Source organism: Lissotriton helveticus, chromosome 6 (assembly GCF_964261635.1).
Source record: "Lissotriton helveticus chromosome 6, aLisHel1.1, whole genome shotgun sequence".
Classification (NCBI taxonomy): Eukaryota; Metazoa; Chordata; class Amphibia; order Caudata; family Salamandridae; genus Lissotriton; species Lissotriton helveticus.
The window spans coordinates 1,637,366,791-1,637,391,616 of NC_136067.1; the positions used below are offsets into that span (position 1 = coordinate 1,637,366,791).

General features: G+C 45.1%; 1 protein-coding gene across 2 annotated transcripts in view; it reads right to left on the reverse strand.

Annotated features, from left to right (window-relative positions):
* PSME4 (proteasome activator subunit 4) overlaps positions 1 to 24,826 on the reverse strand; it is a 1,411,622-nt gene that overhangs the window by 1,254,300 nt on the left and 132,496 nt on the right. For both annotated transcript variants that reach the window (XM_078649478.1, XM_078649477.1), the window contains 2 exons: positions 7,278 to 7,322; positions 2,660 to 2,809 (listed from right to left, as the gene is read on the reverse strand). In XM_078649478.1, the coding sequence (XP_078505604.1) occupies positions 2,660 to 2,809; positions 7,278 to 7,322 (195 nt within the window). The remainder of the gene's footprint in view (positions 1 to 2,659; positions 2,810 to 7,277; positions 7,323 to 24,826) is intronic.

Here is a 24,826-nt window from a genome sequence, read left to right on the forward strand (position 1 = left end):
AGTTCTTCATTGGAGTTTAACCCAATTAGGAGTCATACATTCGAAATATATTATATATCCATCACTCAAAAAAAGAGTGATGGAGCATCCTTGGGCCATCAAAAATCACAACCAACAGTACCCTGTGGCACGCCATTTCTATGAACATCATCTCCAGAATGTAAATTTGTTGAGAATGGTTGTAATAGATATGGTGGATTTGGGAATCCGTGGAGGAAATAGAAAACTGGCTTTACGTAAATTGGAGTCTAGATATATAATATATTTCGAATGTATGACTCCTAATTGGGTTAAACTCCAATGAAGAACTGGCAGTTCACATTGCTGAATGAAACTACAAAGTATAAAATGAAATGAAAAGTATCTGTAGCTGCCTTTCAGGTGTCTGATTTTATATTTTTAATCTTTTTATAGGTTCTATGATGGATTGGTGGGACCATTGCTGTGGAGTAATTCTCTCGATTATTTGTGAAACCCGAATTGCTTGTTGTTGAACAATTTTTGTATATATTGTTGTCTGCTTACGGACATTGGATAGGACTGTGCCAAGACATTTTTCTTATGCCCACTTGGGCGTGGAACCATTCAATGATGTATGCCCACTTGGGCGTGATTGCATAAAGTCAGCGCGATTGTGATTGCATCTCAATTGATACATACAATTACCGTTGAAATGCTCATAACTTTATTGAGAGCACGGTTATGGGTGGATTGACAAAGCTCTTTAAATAACAAGATATTATTTACCATGACACCATGACAGCACTCGCGCTAGCTATGTTTATATTTTTACATCTATTGGAACAACTGGCTGTCACTTTCCGTTATTCTTGAAACTATTTTTGAAATTAGAAAGTATTTTTGAAATGATGTACAAATACCGTATTGTTCATAATACCAACTACAATCACGATAAGCATGATATGAATGTTTCTATATTGCACATTTGGTATTTGTAGGCAAGAGAATGAAAGCCTTTTTCGGCTCGTTTGACCCTATCAACAATTGCCGCCATGAATTTGCAATGTTTGTTTACACAGGGGGATTAGTCCTATTTCTATGTTAAATGATGAATTAAAAGGACACAGTTTGGGCTTTCACGGCTGAAACGTGATCAAGCCGAAAGGTGAAACGCGTTGTTTCTTGCCATAATTAAATTCTTTGTGCACCAGCAACCTTAGTGTGTCAAGTACGTTCTTTTTCTACAAATGGAATTTCGATTTGAATATATATATATATATATATATATATATATATATATATATATATATATATATATATTAATATATCTACATATATATTAATGTATGTTTAACCCAATCCAAAACCTAGTCCTGTGAAACATACATCAATATATATGTGTGTGTATATATACATATTTACACACACACACACACACACACACATATATATGCAGCCTAAGCCACCAAATAGGCTACAAAAATGCCAAACTTTCCTTGTATTTTTCATTTAAAATAATAGACATCTATTCAACATTTCTGTGACATAGAAAAGTGTACTCTTCACTTGCTTCAACCTAGCTCTTATTTTCAAGGAAAAAAGGCAAGGTAATAGCGGGCAGTTAGCCCAGAGGCTGCATATAGAACAGCAACAGGTAAAACTGGCACTGTGCCTTTAAGACCTCCAAGACCTCCAGGCTCCCATCATGCCCCACAGGTGACTGTTAAATCAGTTCTTTTTTTTCTGGCTCCTTCTGTGAGGATCCTGGAGCATTGAGCTCGTCAGTTATTGATTTTCTGCCATTAATTGATATTTTGAAGTTGTATTTTTTACTTCACTCGACGTCTTTAAGTTCAAGTGGTAATACTTTAACCTTTTTTCTGACTTTGCTGATATAGATCTATAGATATAGATAGATATATATATATATATATATATATATATATTCTTTTTTTTTGTATATGCTCTGGAGTCCACACACAAGGGCGGGTCTATTCAGTGCTTATGCTAATTATGAGTATCCCCTGGAATAGAAAGAATAGGAAAGAGAGAAACCGTTTGTGGCCTGCACTTAACACTATCCAGTGCAATTGTAATAGCAAACCAATTCAATAAGGACCCCTGTCCCACATTTTACAAAGTGAAGCAGCCAGACTGATCATGCTGATCAACAACTAAAGGAATCCAACATTTCCAACATTTTTAGGTGGCATGGATCGATTAGTCCCATTAATTTAATTTTCTTTCAGGCACCAGAATAGTTCTATTTCTAATAATCTGAGCACATGCTTCTTAGTAATATAGACAAACCTACGTTGCTACAATGTGACCCTTCAATTGCTCCGAGGCAAAAATGACCTGAGCATAATGTTCGTGGCAGATTCAGCATGAAAATATCACCATCCTGTAGTATTCAAACGGCACATTTAAAGAATCAATAGTCTATTTTACACAAAATAAATGTAGAATCAAATAAATTAGCATTAAAAGAGTAGAGCACTGATTTTAGAATAGCTAATTCAAGGAAGTGAATCACAATAAAATGGAAGCAAACACATTTACAGGCAATTATACAAATAAAAAAAAGACTGAATACAACAATAAATCAAAAACTAGAGTGAGAACGAGGATTTCTGGATTACAATTTTAAAACTTTCTAGAAACACTGACAAATACAAATGCACATAACCATACTTACTTAAAGCCTTTACAGTGAAGTTCTGGTGGGAGGGAGGTAGGCAAAAAAAGGTCAAGGTAACCAATGGCCTTTTGCATTGTTACATCAAAAGGACACATTAAAGGTCGCCACTCTTCCAACATCTCCACTGTGGCATCATCTGGAAAATAACTAGATTGAAATAAGAAAGCAAGTTAGCATATGGCTAAAGAAATAATTTGACGCAGCTCATTCAATTAGAGAGCATAGAAACAATTGTGCTATGTTCCACTTCACAGATTTTGTATCCTACACTAAATTGAACATCCCACCGCTCCCTGAAAATAGTTATATATGGTATTTATTTGAATGATATCTCTTCTAACGCTGTACCATTGCATGTGAGCTGAAGTTTTAAAATGCAACACTAGCTAGGATCTTTTTTCTGATCACGGACATTTGTTACAATAAACTCTAAGCTCTCACATCCAGTTACTTCCTCGCCGAAAAAACAGTGGCTTGATGCGGGAATGATATCAGAAATACATTGTTTGACGTTTTTGGAATAGATTGGTGCACCTATAAGAATATTTATATGTGTGTGTGTAATTTGGATAGACTATGGCAATACAAAGACTGACTCTGAATATTGCATGATGGACTGCTTCTTTGGTGAATCGTAACAATGAGTTTTATGTAGTTTTATCAAGAGCCTTAAGTTTGTGTTTTTATTTGAAGGCTCTTTACAATCTTCGAGAGATTATACGTTCTATAAGATTTTATACTAACCAATGCTTGGGTTTGAGTGCCTATGTTTGAGCTGCGTAAACATCTTATTTGAAGTCCTTTAGCTCTGAAGAAGCAGTTCTGTATTCTAGAAAACACGCCTTGGCAACTTCGAGCTATTTTGTTAATCTACTCTACATCAACACAATTTTGTAAGGACTATACTGAACCTATGTATGATGTGTGCTTTTTTCTCATACAAGGATGCTATATAAATAACACGTTTTTGTGTATTTGTACTAAATTTCCGACTCCCCACTACTCTTGTTGTTTTTGCGTTAAATGTATTTATCAGGAGAGAACAGACAACAGTGAGTGAGTGCGCAGGGCCATTAAGGTGTTTCTAAATTCCTTAGCTCTATGTTTTTGATAGTTTGAGAATAGTTGTGACAGTTAAGTGTGCAATACAGGTTCATTCAATGAAGCACCCCTGTAATATACACCAGAGGGAAGCTCCTAGGCCAGTTTGTGCCCTGAATATTTCGCCACTAATGAAAGATCCAAGCAAAAGGCAGCCATTTTCTTGAATGCTCGATAGTCTCCACAGGTCTCAATCAGCCCCTATTTGTTTATTTGTATTTTAATGCATCTTTGTCAAAATGCCTTCATTTTCTATTGAAAGCTTAAACCAATTTAAGAATTATTGTTAGGTTTTTTAAATCTGTAATATTTAAGTGGTTTCTAATTAATACATTCTAGCTATGTTGTAATACTCTTTAACCGCACTTTAAGGAGATGATGTACAATATTATTTTGCGGTTGCAAAGCCTGTATGTCATAATATCACAGGTTTGGCAAAGAGTTTTTGTGAGCAAGTAATGTCATTATGACACATAAAGCACACGTTATGAATCGTAAGAAATGGCTAAAGAAAGGGGGGTATGGTATTGGCGCACTCTTTGCCATTATTAATTGCCAGGCAATGTAAATTATTTGCATCAATTACGATCTCATAGAATTGATCTGCTACAGCCATCCGAAAAGGGGTGGTATCACTGTTGCAAAATTGAACAGAGTGACAGCTTCCACCTGCTGAATAGGTGTTGTCTGGACAGGAAGGAGAAAACATGCTCTAAAATGTCATTCGCTACAGCTCATTCGCTACAGCTCAAAGTTTTATTTTGAAAGCTAGTCTTGCCCTTTAAGGGAACAATAGTGGTGTTAAATAAAAGCAGGCATGAGGTCAATTCAAGTTTAAGAATGGAGGTCTGCTACCCTTTGTAACCCCAATCCCTGCTTTCAAAGCCATTCACAGGGAGTCACAAAGTGCTCGTGTTTCATGAATGTAAGCAGGAGCTTTTGAGTCTCCCTATTAATGGCATTTTTGTGATGCAATTAATTAGTACATTAGTTGCATTGCAGAATGGAAGTGGGGAGGGATAAAATCGTCAGTGTGCAAAAAATACTGATTGGCTTGAGAAACCACCGTTGTTCATCGGGCTCCAACTCCTAACTTAACCCCTTTAGTGCTAAGGCAATATTCTTCTTATTCACTAATTTCCATTGAAATGAATGGGCAGTGCATGACGAGTTACCCTTGTCATTAGCATCCAAGTGAAATGCTATTTTCCATGGTGCCTGTTGTTTCCAGTATCCCATGTTTTGATGCTATGGATTCCAAGGTGTAGCACAATGGTGCCTTTGCCCCTTTTTTCTACCTTTATCTGGCCAGTGACTTAAGCATGCAAATAACATGATCTTGAAGGCTACTGGTGCTTCAGTTTGGTGCAGTTAGAAACAGCTGCCTTTGGGATGTGTGCTATTTTAGCATTTGGTCCCAGTTTCCTACCTGTACATCTGGAAATATTGCCACATATATATGTAAACGGTGTTCTGCTGTTACCCAGTTTCTATAACCAATCTGGTTTTCTGTTGCTAATTTGATAAACCTTGTACACACACAGTTACTCAGATGTCATAGGAGAGAATTAAAGGAATTGGAATGCAGCAGGTCGTAAATATGTAGTTTGGGTAGCCAAACACTATTGTCTAGGCTCAGAATGAACATGATGGCTGGTCATTCGGCCTTCAAGAGTCTATTTGGTTAGGTTCTTCCCTCTACAATTTAAGCTTGGAAACCACTTTTTTTCCTATTAGGGTGGGCCTACTCCTCGATCCTACATTTATGACCGTAAACCAAGATCCTTCGATGTATCACAGTTCTGTATCACAGAAACCTTCAATGAAGTCATGAATAATTCCCCCTCCTCCCCGGTCTCTAATCTTCTAAGATGGGAAGTCTAACTACTCATCGAGATTTCAACACATGCTCCTCAAAAAGAACCAAAGCTCTCTAGCAACTGCCAGTAACTCACATGCTGGGAGATGGAAGCTGCTGAATCACTAAGGGGGCAGTGGTTGTTGTTTCCAGCTTCTTTTTTCAATTTACCCATCAGGGCATTTTTTTCCCTTGTTCAACTTCACCCTTTTTACCGAAGGGCTTTTCTTCGAACGGCTTCAGAAAATGGTACTGCAATGCTGTCTTATCTGTTACGGTCAGACTGTGGCCAGAATATGAGGGATGCAAACGGGGCACACAGAGCATGTAGGTCAGAGGCTACCTTCTTCCCCTCACAGGATGGGCACTACACAAATAGTGACGGCACAGGCACAAAAGTCCACTTCGAAGGATGGAAAAGGAAAGTAGAAATGCTTTCAATATATAAAAAATGTTGAATAAGTTGAAACAATGTCAACGTTTGAGGTAAAATCCTCACAAAATAAGGTTAAAGGCCCTGAAGTGTTGTGAAATCCACTCAGCACGACACGGAAAAATTGCTAATTGGCAAGTACAATCATGCTGCGATAGGAAACCGCCAGGCTACTTAAAGGAGCAGTGGACGTTTATAGCTTCTCTTCACAGTCTGGCTACATTTTAAACTCTGTTTGACAATGAACTGTTGATCTTGGGATGAATGCATACAGCAGTGGATGTAATGCTATCTTATGAGTAGAATACTAAACTGAGAAAATAGATTTAGCCTATATAGACTATACAGTTTGTAAGTGCATAAGGCAATGCAATCTTTTGCTTTTTTCCTGATGTACTTCCTAAACTAGTGTTTCAGGACCCACCCACCCAAGTGGGCACTCTCTACATTCATGGCGGTCAATGATGCATAACTACTTGCAACCTGGGTATCAAACTCAGTTCCTAATTAATACCTTCCAACAATGGGATGAGTCCTACTTACTGATAAATAATTCCTTCATGCTTTGGAAAGAATCCTGAAGGCAAACTGTGCAAGCCAAGGACAACAAAATGACAATATCTCGCAATGAAAATGAGCTAGGCAGGCTATTCCAGTTACATGAGAGAGGAGAAGGATGGTTCGGCAGCGATCTATCACTGTAAGGGACCCATTCCTAAAATCAATTACTATGTCGCATGAACTCGATAAATTAACAATGCACCGACTGCAAAGCATGTGGAAGCTCTAAAAACTAACAAGGAAAACAAGGAGGAAAAAATCAGGTATGACATTCAGAGTTGTAATGCAACATTATCGTTGCAGGTGCGTATGAGTAGCAAGAGCTGCTTTGGCTGACAGCTATTTGGTTTTGTCAATGCTTTTGTTCTTCTGCTATGCTTTTTCTAAAACTTTGCTGCTGGTGGATCTAAAGTAAAATCAAAAAGGCTGGTCGAACAAGAGATCTAAAAACGTATAAGGCATTGTACAAGGCATGCCCTTCTAACCTGTAGTAGCCGCTTTGGACCAGTTCCTCCACTGACCATAAAATGGGACACCTACAGACTTTGGAAACGAAGGATGCTATTGGGGGTGAAGGTCACTTTAAACAGATTTGTCCAGTTTTTTCTAAATTGACTTTTTCACTCATGAAAGTAGTGGCGTGAGATAAAAGTAATACTTACGGTCGACAGGATTTTACAAGAGATTTTAATACACCTTCAATTGAGCTGAAACAAAAAAATAAAAACAAAATAAGTACTTTTCTACAAAGGTACATGAGACACAACACAAACATTTTAGATGCAGTTAGACACCCGCTGTGTACATGCAGTTTTTCATTCTGGATCGTACTGTTAAGAAGAGTGAAAGTGTTCTGTTGAACTACTCTTAGTTTAGTCCCATTTTCAGCCACCTTCTCATAAAAGTGCTATACAAATTTTACCTAGGTCAAAATAAATAATTCTCTTGTCGAACTTCAACCAGTCACACAGTTCCTCATAGTACTGGTCATTGCATCTGCGTTCTTAAGCAGCTTAGCTCAAACCTATTCAGAGACTATATTTTACTTAACGGTGACAGCCATGTTCCTGCCTTTATTGAATAGTTATACACAGTGAATTGAAACATTTAAAAACGTAAGAATGTATGAATTTTGCATCAAGCTGTAAGAAATATTAAATTGTGGAATTAGAAAATAATCTGTTATGAAAGTAGGATAAGTAAAGATCTGTAAGCAGACAGAAATACAGACACTGTGAAAAAACGACAGGTGAGAGGAATCCCGCTATGGAACATTTTACTTAGAAAAAGACTACTGTATTCCGAAAGAGATGATTGACTCTGCAGTAATAACTTTGCCTGTATGCTCGAATTGTGAGATCAACGAAAGAGCCTTAAAACAATTGTTATATGATTATTCACAATGGTACAATCCTATTCCAGAGTCAGGAATTCTGTCAGTGAGATGCACTTTCCACAACTGTAAAGTTTGGGTTATAAATGGTTTTGTGGGCATTTGTTGTGGGCCTACCTGCATTATTAGGTGATTACACACAAACTTGCAAGTTTGTCGGTATATACATAGTAAAAGCAAATTCCCAACCTGGAAACACTTGCAACTTTACTCCTGCCAAGGGCAAAATTAAGTGCTTTTCTCAGGTGAGAATGAGAAGGGAACTCCCCAAATAACAAAAAAAAAGAAAAGAAAAGAAGGAAAATATTTTCTCTGGGGACCAATAAAACTAGGACAACAATTGGGTCACATTTCTCTATGGGGAAATTTCCACCTGTTGGAAATTCTGCAAGAGTACATGTTCACATGCTAATACAGAAAATCGACACCTGGTGTAGATTTGTAGGCATATGCCAAGGACAATTGGTAAATGCCCTAAAAGTTAGATTTATATGCCAAATGTGCAGGAAGTTATATGCTATTAAATTTTTTACTTTTCCTGTTTGGGCCTTGTAAATTGATGAAGTCTTTGGACTGTGTTTGGTTAATGATTATCAAACACGTGTTAAGTGATACAATTTAAAAATATCCAAAAAACAAACTCTCATCTATCAATTAACACGTGATGGGAATGGACTGCATTTGCAAAAGTGTGTTATATGTTGTTGTAATTTGGAACCTATTCATGTCATTTGACTGAAAACACAAAAGCAACATTTCACAAAAGCTTTGAGGAGTATGGGAAGTGTGTGCTCTTTTTACATGCCTTTGTCAATCAGCCCTGAAACTTCAATTTCCTCCTCTTGTAGTAAAAGTGCAGACAGAACACTGGCCTTTCTATTTGTACTAATGGTTTTTTAATATTCCCTAAAAGCTACCATTTTGTTAACACTGTAGATGTTTTGGGGCCAATTCACAAAGGCAAATATGTGTAGGTCAAAGAGTACTACAGGGGTATTACTTTATACAGACCAAAATGCCTTAGAAAATAGGCACTACAAAGATGACTAATGCAAGTATTCTATATTAATATGTCAATTTAATGTATATTTCTAGAGATCTTATAAGAAATGGAGTATAACCATTAAATGTAAGTGTGATCACCAAGTGTTTTTTTTTTACAATTTTGTATATATTTACCTAAAAAGTTATTTGGTACACAGTATTTTATTTTAACTAAAATGTACTTCTTGATCATATAAGAATCAATATACACTTCTACTTACTAAAGTTATTCAATTTGTGGATGAAGTATTTTCATTATTTATATGTTGGACATACTTGATAAAGAACACGCTCACAAAAGGTGTCTTGGTGCTAAGTAACTGAGGATATTATTATGGTTTCATTGAAAAGGCCAAACATAGTAGCAATATGCCTGCCTGTCTGAACAGCTATTTTTAAAGATTTTTTCCTAATAGTTTTGAACACAGTTTCCAAATGCAAATAATCAGAAAGAGGAGTCAAAAGGGTTGGTGTCTGAACAGAGAAGCTCTGGCCACCCATACATTTCTTTGGGTATCCGGGGTTCTCTAAGATATTGGCATTGTATGATCTTAGCATACGAGAAGGGGTATATTTCCTAATTTTGTTAGCTATCACCCAGGGACCCAGTCCTTTTTAGGCTTTGAAGATAGTGCAACAGATCTTACATTGTATCCTTTGCTTAACAGGAAGCCAATGCAGTTGATTTATTGGAGGTATAACGTGGAAGTTCCTAGGCAGTCTGTAAATGAGGCAGACAGCTTAATTTGGTACCGATTGAAGCCTATGACTAGCTTTGTTTGGAAGACCAATATACACGGAGTTAGAATAATCTAGCCTATTATTGTTCTTAAGTCTTCAATGGGGTGAAGTTTAGATCATTTCCTGATGATTTTCAAAAGGAAAATGTGTTGAAACAACCACTCCAACCTGGTTTGACAGAGTAAACCTACCATTTTTTGGTGTAGCCAATTCAAGAAAACAACAAATATTTTTACCTAAAAGATTCTTCTCTTGCCTCTCCACATCATCCCTTAATTAACACAACACTTTTGGGGCTGGCAGGCTAGGAATTCCCTGGCACTTGGTCCAATGAATGCCACACAAGCCAGAGAAATTCGTTTTCAATTGTAATAGGTCGGTATGTTAGCCATGGTATTTCCTTTCTTTTTTTACCAGCACATCATTTACTGACTGAATTCCATATTGCCTCTATTCACTTACTTTCAACCAGAGTTCTTTGTAAGTAATACAGGACACATTTCTGTCATCACAGAATCCTGATTGAGGTCATGCTGTTTTACATATTATAAAAGAAGAGTCACATAACTACTTTCAGCACCAGCACGCCCTTGTGGGTGATAGTTATGCTATGTACATTTGTAAAGTGCACTAAGTACATTGTGGTAAGATGAAGTAAATGGTTTTCATTTTACTGAAGTGTTTCCTACAGTTCAGTTAAGAGGGTTATGAATTTCCTTAAAAACTTTAAGATGAAGAACAGGGAGATAAATTACCTACCAAATTATTTGCAACTTTGTGCACTAAATCATCATAAAAAGAAATAGTAAGAATATAATGCTAGTGCTGCCTCTGGTTGGAAGGAAAACAGCTGTGTATGGAGGTTGGATGATAATACAATTCAACACATATGAAGAGGCGCTTCTACTGAAAGCAACAGGTTGGAGTATGCCCATATGCTTTCATGACTCATTCAAACAATCTGGGAATAGTAGTGGCCCTTGGAAAGTGGAAAACGAAAAAAAAATAAAAAGCAAGGAACAAAGCCAGACCGGGAGGGTTTAGGGTAGCAAAAGAAAAGCTGGTGGGGGGTGGGAGTGTGGGTGTGGGAATGGGTTGGGAAATGTTAAGGAGGAAGCAGCAACCGGAGCGCAAGGGTGCAGGGGGTACTTAAAGGGAGGAACAGCGCACAACAGAGAGAGCAAGAAAACAATGTATTACCATTGGCAGTGGAAAGATTAAAGTAATCTAATTAAAAATATTGTAAATAAGCTGTGCTCCAGGGCATGGACAATGCAAAAGGAAGAAACGCCCCCAAAAGAAAAAATAAAGTAGGCAAATACAACTGACAAGCATGCCAACCTATGGTAAACAATCAGCTAACCAAAAGTCTACTGCAGGTTTTGATGCTGTTCAAAATAGATCTTCGCCAAGAGACAGCTAAAAGCAGTCTGTAGGCGAGACCTAAAAAAAGAAAAAAGTGGGACTGCTAAAAAATATTCATGAAGACGGAAGACTTTATAGTTACTTCCTGCACACAAGTACCGGAGTAACATTTCAGAAATGTGTCTTCATTTGGAGTAGTGTGGCTCACTGGTTAGAGGCAGCAGGCTTGAGAGCAGAAGTCAGCCCGGGACCGGGGTTCAATTCCCGACGCGGCAGGGTTGTGGACCTTGGTCAGCGGACTCGATAATTCTCGCTTCGGTGCTTACTCTAATCAGGGGTTCCACTCGGCAACTCTGGGCATTAGCTTGCCTAATCTCCACAACGGCCCCACCAATTCCGGGGATGCCTGGCTCCACCTTGGGGGCTCCCAGCAAGGGACCATCCCACAGGGAAAGCCAGGACGGGTTCCCCAGAGTTATACAGCGCCGGGACGCCCCGTTGCTGGGGCAGCTGTGCGCTTTACAAGTGTACTACATTTACATTTACATTTGTTTGGGAGAAGGAAAACGACAGAATGCAAAGTGTGGGAGAAACAGCACAACACCAGTCTTACATTAACAGGCTGAGGCTTTAAGGACCATCATTCTTTGATAAAAACCTATGCCATTCATTAGATTTCTCTTCAACACTAGAAGGCTGCAGTGACAGCATCATTTTCTGACTGTCTCATTATTTGTCTCCTCACCAAAGCAATTCCATCTTCAAAATGTTAAGCTTAACATACATGGACATGCTTGGAAAATCAAGCCTACAGACTACACGACATCAAACTTTAAAAAAAAAAACACATATACTGAGAAAAGACCACACTGCACATTAAAAGTATCCTAGACAATTACTTATTAACCCAACACAAAGAGAAAAGCCTTGGAATCTCATCATGTCACTGATCGGTCACTGTTCTCTTAATGTCACCATTTTATTTCCAGTAAGCACAAATGGAGTTAAGGGAGTAATTGTATATACTCATTTGATTGTAATTTCCCAAAATTGAATAGGGAATTGTTTTTTTTTAAATTGCCATGATCTGGAGCCTACATCAGCCGTGGTCATTGTAAATAGAAGAGGCTTTAGATTCTATGGAATTCTGATGTATCGGGCTTTTTGAAATTGCAATTAATAGTTATTAATCACAGTGGGCACTATTGTTTACTCCTGGCATCCTAGGGTCTATGACACTTTCACACTCCACTTGATTAACCACGTTACTACCTTTGCACATTTGATTCTACAATGTTAGAAACAGGTGCAAGTTGGGGGGCACTCAGATAATGAAAGCCACCAATAATCACAAACTGTCCAGTCAGAACTACATCTATAGAGAGTAGAACATTATATTTCGATGTTAGAAATGATGAGGCAGAAAGAACAAGGAAATACACCCATCATCTTCTGAGGCCGGGATATGACACAAAACTGCTTCTTACCTTTCACTCTTTTGGGGTCATGCTTTCAACTAACATGGGAGTCCTACAACCATTTAATGTCTATGGGAAATGATTAAGATGTTATTGGGAACCTATGCGAATTCTTGGGTTCACACCAGTACGTGTTAATTCCAGTCAGTCAATGGGCAAAAGGTGCCAGACAGGAGTTGTCAATATATTAAGTTCACTCCGAAATGCCTCCTTTCTGCTCTAGTGTCTTGGTTACCCTAGGCCTAGGTAAAAGGCTGGAGTACTCTGAATGTGAGCCAGAGTGTCTGAGATTCTTGCAAAGCAGTCAAAAGAACAGCAAGTCAAAAATTCTACCTCTGAATCCAAAACACTACATGATACTAGAGTCAAGGTCAAGTGATTACTGTAGGTCACGTAGTCAGTAACAACACAGATAAGAGTTCTACATGTGACTACATTTAAGGGCTATGGTCAATGAAGTGCGGATGCAGGAATGAAGGTGGCACGCATAAACACGCCTTAGGGAGTTAACAAATGCCAGGGCCCCACAATGTTATACCTTACTGGTAACACCATTTTAACCAGGACCACCAGATTCTTTGTTTGTTTAGAATGATGGTGCTCATGTTGCACCCACCTGCAGTTCATGTCTGTCACCAGCATCACATCGGATATCAGGCAGCCCAACTAAGCTACAGCAGTGCAGGGGCATGCTGTTTCCTGTGCCTGAGACTTTGTCCGACAAGACTAGTTACAAAATACTCGATGTGGACCCCACTAATAGGTTATTGGGAACAATTAAAGATATTGTAGATGAAGCTTAAAACTCAGGTCGGATCAAGCACCGGGAGACACATTTCTCTGCATAACATCATTTTATACTTTGCCTGAAATCCATAAACAGCAGAGACCACCACCTGGAAGACTAACGGTTACATGAGTTGCCTCCATTCTGGAAATCTCTCTCAAGGTGCTGATTGGTTTGTCCGTCCATTGGTCAGTAAGATGTCTTTATACATTCAGGACACCAAAGATGTCCTTATACTCCTACAGAACTCGATTTGACCCAAGCACAGACATTCTAATCAGCCTTGATATTGAGGCTCTTTACACCAGTAGTCCACAGGAGCATACTCTATAGCTGACAGTCTATTTTAGGTTTAAAGTATTTTATTGCATTTCCATAAACAAGAAAAACAGAACAAACAAGGAATACAATCGTCATGGTGAACATTCGCACAGGCTCCCCTCCATATTACTATCTGAAAATCACATATCGGCATCAACCCATTCGCAGAGCCATAGTTGTTCGTAAAAGGTTTGAGACGACTTATTCCAGAGCCAACAACCCCCCCAACTCCCCCCACCCTCACCCTCCCTCCCAAACCCTCCCTCCCCACCCTCATCCTTCGTGCCTGTGCAAATGTCTCACATGTCTCACACTTTCGCAGAGTAGCCATGTCTTCCAACGTTCCCACACTCTGTTTCGATTATGCAATTGGGTTCGTGAGTCGCAGCAGCCTAAGATAGCGTGGGCAGGTAATCTCCTTGAACTCCGATTGCAGTAGGGTTATAAAAGGCTGCCACAGTTCGTCAAATCTATCCACCTCCCCTGCCACTGTGAGAGACAGTTTCTCCATCCCGAAAACGTGCCATAACCGGTGCAGCCAGCCAACGGAGCTAGGGAGGGTGGTGGTTCGCCAATAAATGAGTATGTTCTGGATCGCCGCGCCCAAAGCGATCGCTATCTGTCTGCCCTTCCTCGATCGCAGAGGGTACATCAACCCATTGGGCAACCCCAATAAAACATAAGCAGGGAGGCGAGGCAATTCAATGCTAAAGCACTGGTCTATTTCGTCTAAGACTTCTCTCCAGTACAGATCCAACAGTGGACAGTCCCACAAAACGTGCGTAAGCGTGCCTATTTGCCCACAGTTGCGCCAACAGGTGTCTGGGACGTGACGATTCATTTTGTGTAACCTCTGGGGTGTGTAATACCAGTACGTGGAAATCTTAGTGAAGGTCTCTGTGAGCCCAGTGTGGTATGCGGAGTGGCGCGCCCGGTAGGAGATATCATCCCATTCCCTATGACTCAATTCCCTCCCCAGCTCTCGCTCCCAGCGAGCCCTCCCGGGATTATAGATGTGGTAAGGGGGGGGTTGCAAGAGTCGATATAGGTCAGATATAAGCTTGGCGTCCGAGGAGCGCGTCGCCAGCCATTGCTCGTACGGGGTAAGTTTCCGATCGGCCAGCTCCCTTACCTGCGCCTGAAGCGCCCAATGGCGCACTTGCAAATAGCGCAAACGCTCAGTCTCAGGTAGGTGATATTCCCGACGAAGGTCTTCGAACGGCACGGCCCCTTCAGGGCCATAGATATGGAACAGTGCGCAGCATCTAGCCGCCTGCCAAAGCGAGAACGCTCCAGGTTCCGTTCCAGGTTGAAAGTCCGGATTCCCCACCAACGGGGTAAGTGGTGACGGGAAGGAGGTAAGGTCGTGTTTAAGATTCACCGCGTCCCAGACACGGAGCGGGACCTGGGTGACAAAGGACGCCTAGAGATTGGGGGGTCGGTGAGGTCTGCGAAGGAAGGGCACCTCCTGTAGAGTCCTGCCCGCCACCGCCTGATCCTGGAACAACCAGTGTCTGTCAGACTCCCACTTGCTCCACTCAACCAGGTACCGCAGCTGCGCTGCCTGAAAATATTTGTGGAGGTCCGGAATCCCAAGACCACCGGACTCGGGCGCCAGTGTTGACAGGGACCTCTTGAGTCTGGATTTACGGCCCTGCCAGACAAACCGTGCGATATCGGTCTGAGCCTGACGTATCCACCCCTTCGGTGGCTGGAGTGGTAGGGCCCGGAATAGGTACAGTACCTGCGGTAAGAGGGTCATCTTGACCGCGGCGACCCGTCCCAGTAAGGACTATGTACCTTTGCTCCAACGGAGCAGTTCCTCCTTCATTTTCTTGCCCAAGGCCGCGTAGTTAGCGGTAACCATGGCAGGCAGAGAGGGCGCCAGCAGTACCCCCAGGTATGGGATCAGACCCCTAGACCATTGCAAGGGGAAGGCACTCTGCAGCTCATGCCGCGTGGCGGAGGTGAGCGAGATGTCAAGGGCTGCAGACTTTCGGATATTCATTTTAAAACCCGCCACCGCAGCGAAGGCGTCCAGCTCAGCAATGCAAGCGGGGAGCGACTCCCTCGGGTTATCAAGCATGAAAATCACATCGTCCGCGTACAAACTGATAGTGTGGATGTAGCCCCCCATCCGGACGCCGGTCACCTCCGGATTGCACCGAATCTTCTGGGCAAAAGGCTCCATGTAGAGAGCGAAGAGCAGGGGGGAAAGTGGGCACCCCTGTCTGGTCCCTCTTTCTATCGTGAACCGGTCAGAGTTGCAGCCATTCACCCTCACCACCGCCGTAGGAGATTTGTAACAATTAAATATGAGGGTGCGGAACTTCTCTCCTATACCGAATTTGCTAAGTACGCGCTCCAGGAATGGCCAGTGCACCCGGTCGAACGCCTTCTCCGCGTCAACCGAGAGCAGCATGCGCTCTCCGGGGATACGGGAGGCCTTCTCCAGGACGTGGATGACTCTTTTAGTGTTGTCCACCGTCTGACGGCCCGGGACAAACCCGGCTTGATCTGGATCCACAAGACCCGGCAGGTGTGGTGCCAGACGCGCCGCCAGAATCCCAGTGTAGAGCTTGAGGTCCACATTGAGTAGCGAGATCGGCCGGTAAGAGGAACACTCTGTCCGGTCCTTCCCAGGCTTAGGGATGACTGTCACCGTGGCCCGCAAGAGATCTGGGGGGATGGCCCCAGGCTCGGCAAACGAGTTAAAAAGCCGCGTCAACAGCGGCGCCAGCTCCAAGCAAAACACCTTATAAAAAAGTGGGGTGTAGCCGTCGGGACCCGGGGCCTTCCCATGCCTGAGGCGGGAGATAGCGCTAATCACTTCCTCCGGTCGGATATCTCGCTCCAAGTATTCCGCCTGCTCCGGTGTGAGAACAGGGAGGTCGACCAATGCAAGGTAATCGGTCCCAGCTTGGACGGAGGGGGCATCACTTGCATATAGGTCGGCATAGTAACGGCGGAATCCGTCTGCAATCTGGAGGTCGTCCGTGGCCAATAGACCGTCAGGGGTAGACAACTCCGTAACCCGCTGGCGCAGACGCTGCACCCGAAGTTTATTCGCCAGCAGGCGGCCGCAGCGGTCACCCCCGGTGTAGTACGCATGTTTCATGCGCAGCGCCGCATATTCCGCCCTATCCATATCGAGCGCGGAGAGTGACTTCCGGGCCACTTTGAGTTGCCTCCATACCCTGGGGGCCCCCGTCCTCCGATGCATCTGTTCTAATTCCCGCACGGTGTCGGTTAGCTCGTCCCTCTTCTTTTGGCGGTCCTTATTCTCCGCCGAGGATATGGCGATAAATTCCCCCCGCAGCACCGCCTTCAGGGCAGCCCACTGCGTCGCCCGGGAGGTATCATCATTCTCATTGTGTTCCCGGAACCCCGCAATTGCAGCGCGCACCTGTTTCAGTACCGCTGGTCTGTGCAACAGGGTGTCCCGGAGGCGCCAGACCCCGCGGGACCGAGGCTCTGCCGGCAGTCGGAAAGATCCTGTCACCGGAGCATGATCAGACAGGGAGAGGACCCCTATCTCAGAAGCGGACACCAAGTCCGCCATCGGTCCTGTGACCAGGAGATAGTCCAGCCTCGCATATGTCCTATGTGCATGGGAATAATAGGAATAGGCCTGCGTAGTGGGGTGTAGGCGTCGCCAAAGATCGTGCATGTCCAGATCCCTGAGGTGGGAGGTACTCAACCGCGAAAACTCCCCGGTATGTGGGTGGCGCTGTATGGACCTGTCCAGGGAAGAGTTAAAGACCATATTCAGGTCGCCCTCAATGATTATGTGTCTATCTGGGGTAGTTGCGAAATCTTCTAGGGCAGACTGTAAAAACTGGTCTTGACGGTCATTTGTGCTATATACGGAGCTCACAGTGAACAGAAATCCTCCTATCCTAACCCTGTATGCCAGGAGCCTCCCTTTTTGCTCTGCGACTTTGTACAACACTTCCCCTTTAAACTTCCTGGATATCAAGATAGCCACTCCCGCCGTTTTAGTAGCCCCAGAGGAAAAAAGCTGAACTGGAAACCTCGGGGACCGCAACCTGGGACAATCTCGGGCCAATAAGTGTGTTTCCTGCAATAGGCAGATGTCCGCCTGGGTGCTCTCAAGTAAGGACAGTATAGCTCTGCGTTTGACCGGATTATTTAACCCTTTGACATTAAGAGTGACAATTTTAAGAGCCATGGTGAAACATCAAAAAGGTGGTGGTAAGTGGGCCTGAAGTATCAGAGAGACCAGTGCAGGCCGGCAGTATGGGACGGGGCAAAAGCCACGTATAGCTAGCACGACATCCCGCCCACTGGCCCAGCGGAGGAAGGACATGGCAGTAACAGCAACAAGAGATCAGAGCAGCAACCCAACATGAATTCTGAGTCCCCCCCTGAGCAGACCCCACCCCGTCCCAGTGAGGCGACATGAGGACACAAGAAGCACAGCATGAGACAAATGCAGCACAACCCGAACCCCGAATCCCTCCCACCCCAACTCCCCAAACAGTCCCCGAACTCCCCAACTCCCCACATCCCCACCCCATGTCCAAAGCCCTACCCACCTCCCCTCCCGCACCCTGCCGCATCAGCCCCAACTTTGCCGAAATCCCCAATGTCCCAGTCCAGCCCCTAGCGGGCAAGTCTGTGGTAAAGTGTCCGAGTGGACGTCCAGCCACCATCAGTGCCCCCCCAGAGCCCCCATCCCCCCCGGAACCCTCAAACCTGCAAAGCCGGTGGTGCTAAGACGATCTCCCCCCGGATGATGCTCAGGCCGTCAAGGCCACGTCACTAGTCGATGTGGAGCCGGATACCTCCCGTATGGCGCTGTCCATTTCCGCCCTGATCGTGGGAGAGTCCGGTCGGGGAGGCGGGAGCGTGGTCCGGCGCCGTCGAACTGTCTGCCAGCCCTCCCTAGAAGTGCGGCGGCGCGGCGTTGGTACATCATCATCCGCAGCAGTGATACCCAGCACTCCACACGTGTCCTGAAGGGACCTCATTTGATGCAGCGTTCCGTTCCACCGGAAAATAAGCCTGAAGGGGTGTCCCCAGGAGTACTGCGTGTCATGCTCTCTCAGAAAGTCCGTAGCAATTTTGAAGGATTTGCGCTTCTGCAACGTGATCGTGGATAGGTCCTGAAATAAAGCAATTTGGTGACCTCTGAAGCTCACCGGCTGTTTCTGACGTGCCTCGCGGAGGATCCGCTCCTTCAGAGGATAATCCGGCAAAAAGGCTAAGATATCTGGGGGTGGCGCCGAGGCCCGGCGCGGGAGTCCAACTCTATGCGCTCTGTCGATTCTCACCGGAAAGTCTCCCGCTTCGCCCAGTATATCCCGAAACAGGTCCCGTAGGTAGGCCGTTATGTCTTCCCCCTCCTCTTTAGACGGAACGCCCCGGACCCTGATGTTGTTGCGCCTGGACCGATTCTCAAGATCCTCGGCGTGGGCCTGGAGGTCGATCTGTTGGTCCCTAAGCCGCAGTACTTCCTGTTGCAGGTGCGCGACCTCCTCGTCCCGGGATTGATTAGCGTCCTCCATGGTGGTGACCCGTTCTCCAAGCGAATCGACCTCTCTCCTCACCTCTTGGACCTCGCCAGCCACCTCCTGTTTCAGCGTCTGAAAGTCCTCCCTGAGGGTGCTAAACAGCGACTCCAGAAAAGACCGGGTGACCGGGGGCTCACCCCCCTCCGCCCCACGAGAGCTAGCCGAAGGACTCGGTGTCGGCTGGGATCTGTCCTGCCTCGGGGCGCCTCGGCCCAGCATCTCTGGCAAGGTGCGTTCTCCTTTCTTGCCCCCTCTATTGCCTGACATCGCAGGAATGGAGGTGCGTCACAGGGAGAGGAAGTCTGGCGGAATGCGAATGGGGCCGCGTTCCACGTGGGCCTCCGCAGCAAGCCGGTCCAGCGCAGCCCCGGGCCCCGGGGCAGCGTCTCACGCCCGGGCGCAGTATCCAATGCACACCAGCAGGTTAGTCGAGGAAGGGCAACCACCAATACCCAACTGCAATACCCTCCTAATGTACCCCCGCGTTCCAGGAGCAGATCATCACGCTGTCTCTAGGCCACCTGCCGTGTCGTCATCCTCCGCCACTGTCCGGGCGTACACCGCCGCCCCGGGAGACTCAACACCGGGTAGGCCCCCTGCAGGCCAGCACACACCAGCCGACCAAGCGTCTGAAGGGCCCCGGGGGTGGCGCCCGGGCCCAAGAAGCCCACCGGGAAGCGTGGGTCAGCAGCGCAGGTCCGGGGGTCAACGGCCTGGTGATGGCCAGGATCGCCGATTTTCGTTGCAGCCCTCCGTCTAGGTTCTGTGCCGGGATCTCCCACGTACAGCTCCTGGATCCGTCTTGCCGGTCACGAACCGGCCGGATAGGCAGAGGCGTCCCACCGGGTCCTCACGCGGCCCGCCCCGCAGCCGGGGCCCACCAAAGAAGTCCGCCGGTGTCTCCGGCCTGCTAGGCCTCTCGGCCCCGCCAATCCCCGGGGTCGCGTAGCGCGTCTCACCGGCTCCTCCCCCAGTCAGGCGCGGAAGGCGCTGCTCCGCTGTGGTCGTCTCCTCCCCTCTCAAGGGCGCACCGGCGTCACAGGAGGGGGACTCAGCTGGGCCCCCGCTGGTCGGCGGCCCGGGAACTCACCACCGCCCCGGGGCACCGCGGGTCAGCCGCTCTTCTTTCGCCCTGCCGCGTCCGAGCCGCAACGCCCGCCCGTTCCAGGGACCAGCGCAGCGAGACGTCGCTCTCCGCTCCCACGCCTCCGGAGGCTCCAGAACAGCTCGCACAGGGCTCACGGCCGCTTTCGTCCTCCCCGTCGCTCGATCTGGGGGAGATCAGCGGCGTAGGATGGGTCAAGGGCCCCGGGGACTCAGGAGCTCACGGGAAGAGCGTCTTGTCAGCCCGTCATCTTGGCCACGCCCCCTGACAGTCTATTTTAAAGGACATCAAGTGGAATTACATAATTCCGATCAATACATTTTGGGTTGCAACGTGCCAGACTAGCTCTAACCAATTTAAAAAAAATGTTTTAAATGAGTGTACAATACATTGCCAGGTACAGGGTACTTACTTCCATGGTGAGCACTTTCTCCCCTAGTGTAGCAAGTCTTTACGCAACCTGGTCTGAGGAACATTTTATCTATTTTAATACCAATCCTCTAAAACACACACATACACCTATGGTATAATTACATAGACAACATGTTAATCCTCTGCCTACACAATGAACACAGTCTCTTGAGCTTATTAAATGAATGAAGAAAGTCCCCTTCCTCAAATTCAAACATCTATGCACTTAACCAAACCTAATTGGCATTCTTAGATCTGAAAACTAGAGCAAAGGATGATGGTTTTGAGATGGAAGTCTACTACAAACTAACTGACAGGGACTGGCTATTAAAATTCACTAGACACCACCCTTGGTGTCAGAGAAAGAACTTGCTTTTAATACGATTCCTGTGCATTAAGCACAACTGTTCTATCATTCTAAATATGATGAACAAGATTATGAGCAGTCACATAAATTAATGAGCCACAGCTATCCTAACAGAATAATCAAGGCAAAGAAAAGAGCGACCTAAGTCTTATCCAAAAACGTTGAATGAAAAACTAGCCTGTGTGAGAACTTTTTCTGCTGTCTCCAAAGAAGTAAAAAAAGATTCTGACGAAACATTGGAAAATTTTAAGCAACATTGGTAACAAATGGCAGCTCTCACTTTTTTCTTCTACAAGGGGCCGTAGCATCAAGGATTTACTAGTACATACATATCTATATACACTTAGTCGAACTAAGGGCCTGATTCACAGAAGTAACTTCAGACAAAATCCTAAACTTACTACTTTTGGTATTCACAGAAGGCATTTAGTAGTAGTAAAGTTAGGATTTTGTCTTAAGTTTGACTTAAGACAGACTTAACTTAGGAGTCTGTCTTGAGTCTGTCTTGAGTCTGTCTTGAGTCTGTCTTGAGTCGGTCTTGAGTCGGTCTTGAGTCGGTCTTGAGTCGGTCTTGAGTCTGTCTTGAGTCGGTCTTGAGTCGGTCTTGAGTCTGTCTTGAGTCGGTCTTGAGTCGGTCTTGAGTCGGTCTTGAGTCGGTCTTGAGTCGGTCTTGAGTCGGTCTTGAGTCGGTCTTGAGTCGGTCTTGAGTCGGTCTTGAGTCGGTCTTGAGTCGGTCTTGAGTCGGTCTTGAGTCGGTCTTGAGTCGGTCTTGAGTCGGTCTTGAGTCGGTCTTGAGTCGGTCTTGAGTCGGTCTTGAGTCGGTCTTGAGTCGGTCTTGAGTCGGTCTTGAGTCGGTCTTGAGTCGGTCTTGAGTCGGTCTTGAGTCGGTCTTGAGTCGGTCTTGAGTCGGTCTTGAGTCGGTCTTGAGTCGGTCTTGAGTCGGTCTTGAGTCGGTCTTGAGTCGGTCTTGAGTCGGTCTTGAGTCGGTCTTGAGTCGGTCTTAAGTTTGTCTTAAGTCAAACTTAAGACAAAATCCTAACTTTACTACTGCTAAATGCCTTCTGTGAATACCAAAAGTAGTACGTTTAGGATTTTGTCTTAAGATAGTACTGTGAATTCGGCCCCTAAGGCAGCAACTACATCATGAGGCCTTCCACCCATCATGAATCCTGTAGGAGGTGTAACACATGTCTCCACACATCTGCCACAAAAAAGATTGACCTGGCATATCAGATCACTTGCCAATTGTAACAGTGACAACGTAATTTAATATTATCACATGCCCATTAAGGAACTAAACATTATACCACTTAGTTACATGTGGGTGCCCAGTGAAATCAGTTTTCTTACGAGATCAACATATCAACAACAATCGGGCCAGTCACATTCGTAGACTTAGTAAATACAGTTTACCATTTCCAGAATGACTGGGATATGACTGTTGTCTATTATTTAACCAGCGGAATTAACATACACATATACAAAACAATTAATTAATTAATTAATTAATTGTGGGTTTCTAAAGCGCTAGAATCGACTCCCGAAGGAGTATCTCTGCGCTGTAGACTGCTGGGGAACCCGTCCTGGCTTTCCCTGTGAGATGGTCCCTACTGGGTATCTCCAAGGTGAAACCAGGCATCCCCGGCGTATGTGGGGGGCCGTTGTGGAGATGAGGCAAGCTAATGCCCAGAGTTGCCGAGTGTGATCCCTGGTTAGAGTAGGCACCGAGGCGAGAATTATCGAGTCTGCTGACCCTGGTCCACGACCCTGCCGCGTCGGGGATAGAACCCTGGTCCCGGGCCGTCCTCTGCTTCCGGGTCTGCCGCCTCTAACCAGTGAGCCACACCACTCCACCAATAGGGAGAGAATGTGGCCTAACGGCTAGGGCGGTCGACCTCGGAGCTGGGGAACCAGGTTTGAGTCTCGGCGGGGACGCTCAACATTCTGTGATTCTGGGCAAATCACTTAATCTCCCCGTTCTTAACAGAAATGAATGTGTCCGTCTGTAACGTAACTGGTGCGCATATAAAGCGCTCTGACTGTTTTCAATATTATCTCCCTTTTCCAAAACGCATTTTTGGAGACGGTGCTTGCCCTTGTGCTTACATGCAACTGAAATACCATGTCAGGAAAGTTTTGCCACTATCCATCCAGAAGGGACTATGACCAGAAATTCTATTACCCCAGCCCCTGAATTGTATTTTCTGGGCTTGTGTGCAAGTTAGAAAGGATTCCTTAATGCCTTTTTCAATGTGTGTCTAATTTCCCCCAAGAGTTGCAAGTGTTTATGCTATAGCTCTTGTCTCAATAAATGCTTTCATGCTTGTACCAGCATAGCTCAGGGATGTAATATTCTGTCGATGAATGGTTCACATAACAAGGTGACCATTAAGATGAAGGTGACAATTCTATGAGAGAACAGGAGACGAGGATTATGCTCATTCTTTCTTCAATTTAATATAAAACAAATTTCATACAGTAGCTTTTTTTTTCAAACAACATTTAACAACTACATTTCCCAAAAGTCCATGGAAAGAAAAAACAAGTCTCCTGGTAGTCCTTTCACTGTGTTCATGACTCTCATCCAACAAACCTCCGTGACACCTCCTGCACTTCCTCTTTCTTCGCTGCTCGGCAGCTGGAGTTAAGTGATTTTCTCTCTTTTCCTTAACTGTGTGTTTTGGCAGTGTGTATTCATTCTGGGGGTATCCGTGCCTTGCGTTGCACACTTACATGTTTTTCTCCTCACAGACTCTCTGTTAACCGTGGGAACGCACATCGCTCCTTATGCGGTTTGTTCTCCCGTCAAGCAGAGGCCACGTGCGGTCGCCCGCCCTCTAGAGGGCGCCGCGACTCGTTGGCCACGGAGCGTGTTTCAGTCAGAGAAGCAGAATCGCGCTCCGTTAGCCTGGTACTGTCCGTGCCAGTGTGTGCTGCCTGAATCGCCCAGTGCTGCTCGGTCTGTACTGTTGCCTCTTACTGTTCTTTTTCACGCCCGTTTACGGGTCGGTAGTGGTGCAGTGCACCAAGGGTTTCACTCCTCACGCCCTGTGACTGCAGAGTAGGTACAGGCGGTGAGATTGGGATGGAAGATGGAGTACTTGTGGAGGAAGGAGGAGGGCTGAAGGAATTCTTGATACCCCCGCCCCCCCGGAACAACTGATTAAAATCTGTAGTAGTATTAAGTCCGGTTCTCCTAAGGACCCAGCTCCTCCTATAAGGTTTAAAGGGAGTTTGGAATGCCTAGAGCCTTTTATAAGGCACCTGGTGACGACCTCCTTTGATACATGTTGCGTCCCTGGCTGCTGGAAGGAAGCTGTGGTTCTGCCGCTCCCGAAGAAACCGCACCTGGGGTTAGAGCATTTAGACAACTTACGCCCTATCTCCCTTTTGCCATACTTTGCTAAGGTGGCTGAAAAAGTGGTGAATGTACAACTAACGACCCACATGGAGGAACATGAGCTTCTGCACCCGACCCAGTCCGGCTTTCGAGCCAGATATTCGACCGAATCTGCTCTGCTTTTTGCCACTGAATGCATCCAACAATTTGTGGATGCTGGACAAACGGCTGCCTTAATCTTGCGAGATCTAAGTGCCGCCTTTGACACTGTAGCCCACCACACCCTGGTACAATGCTTGCAGAAAGGTGGGGTGTCGGGCAG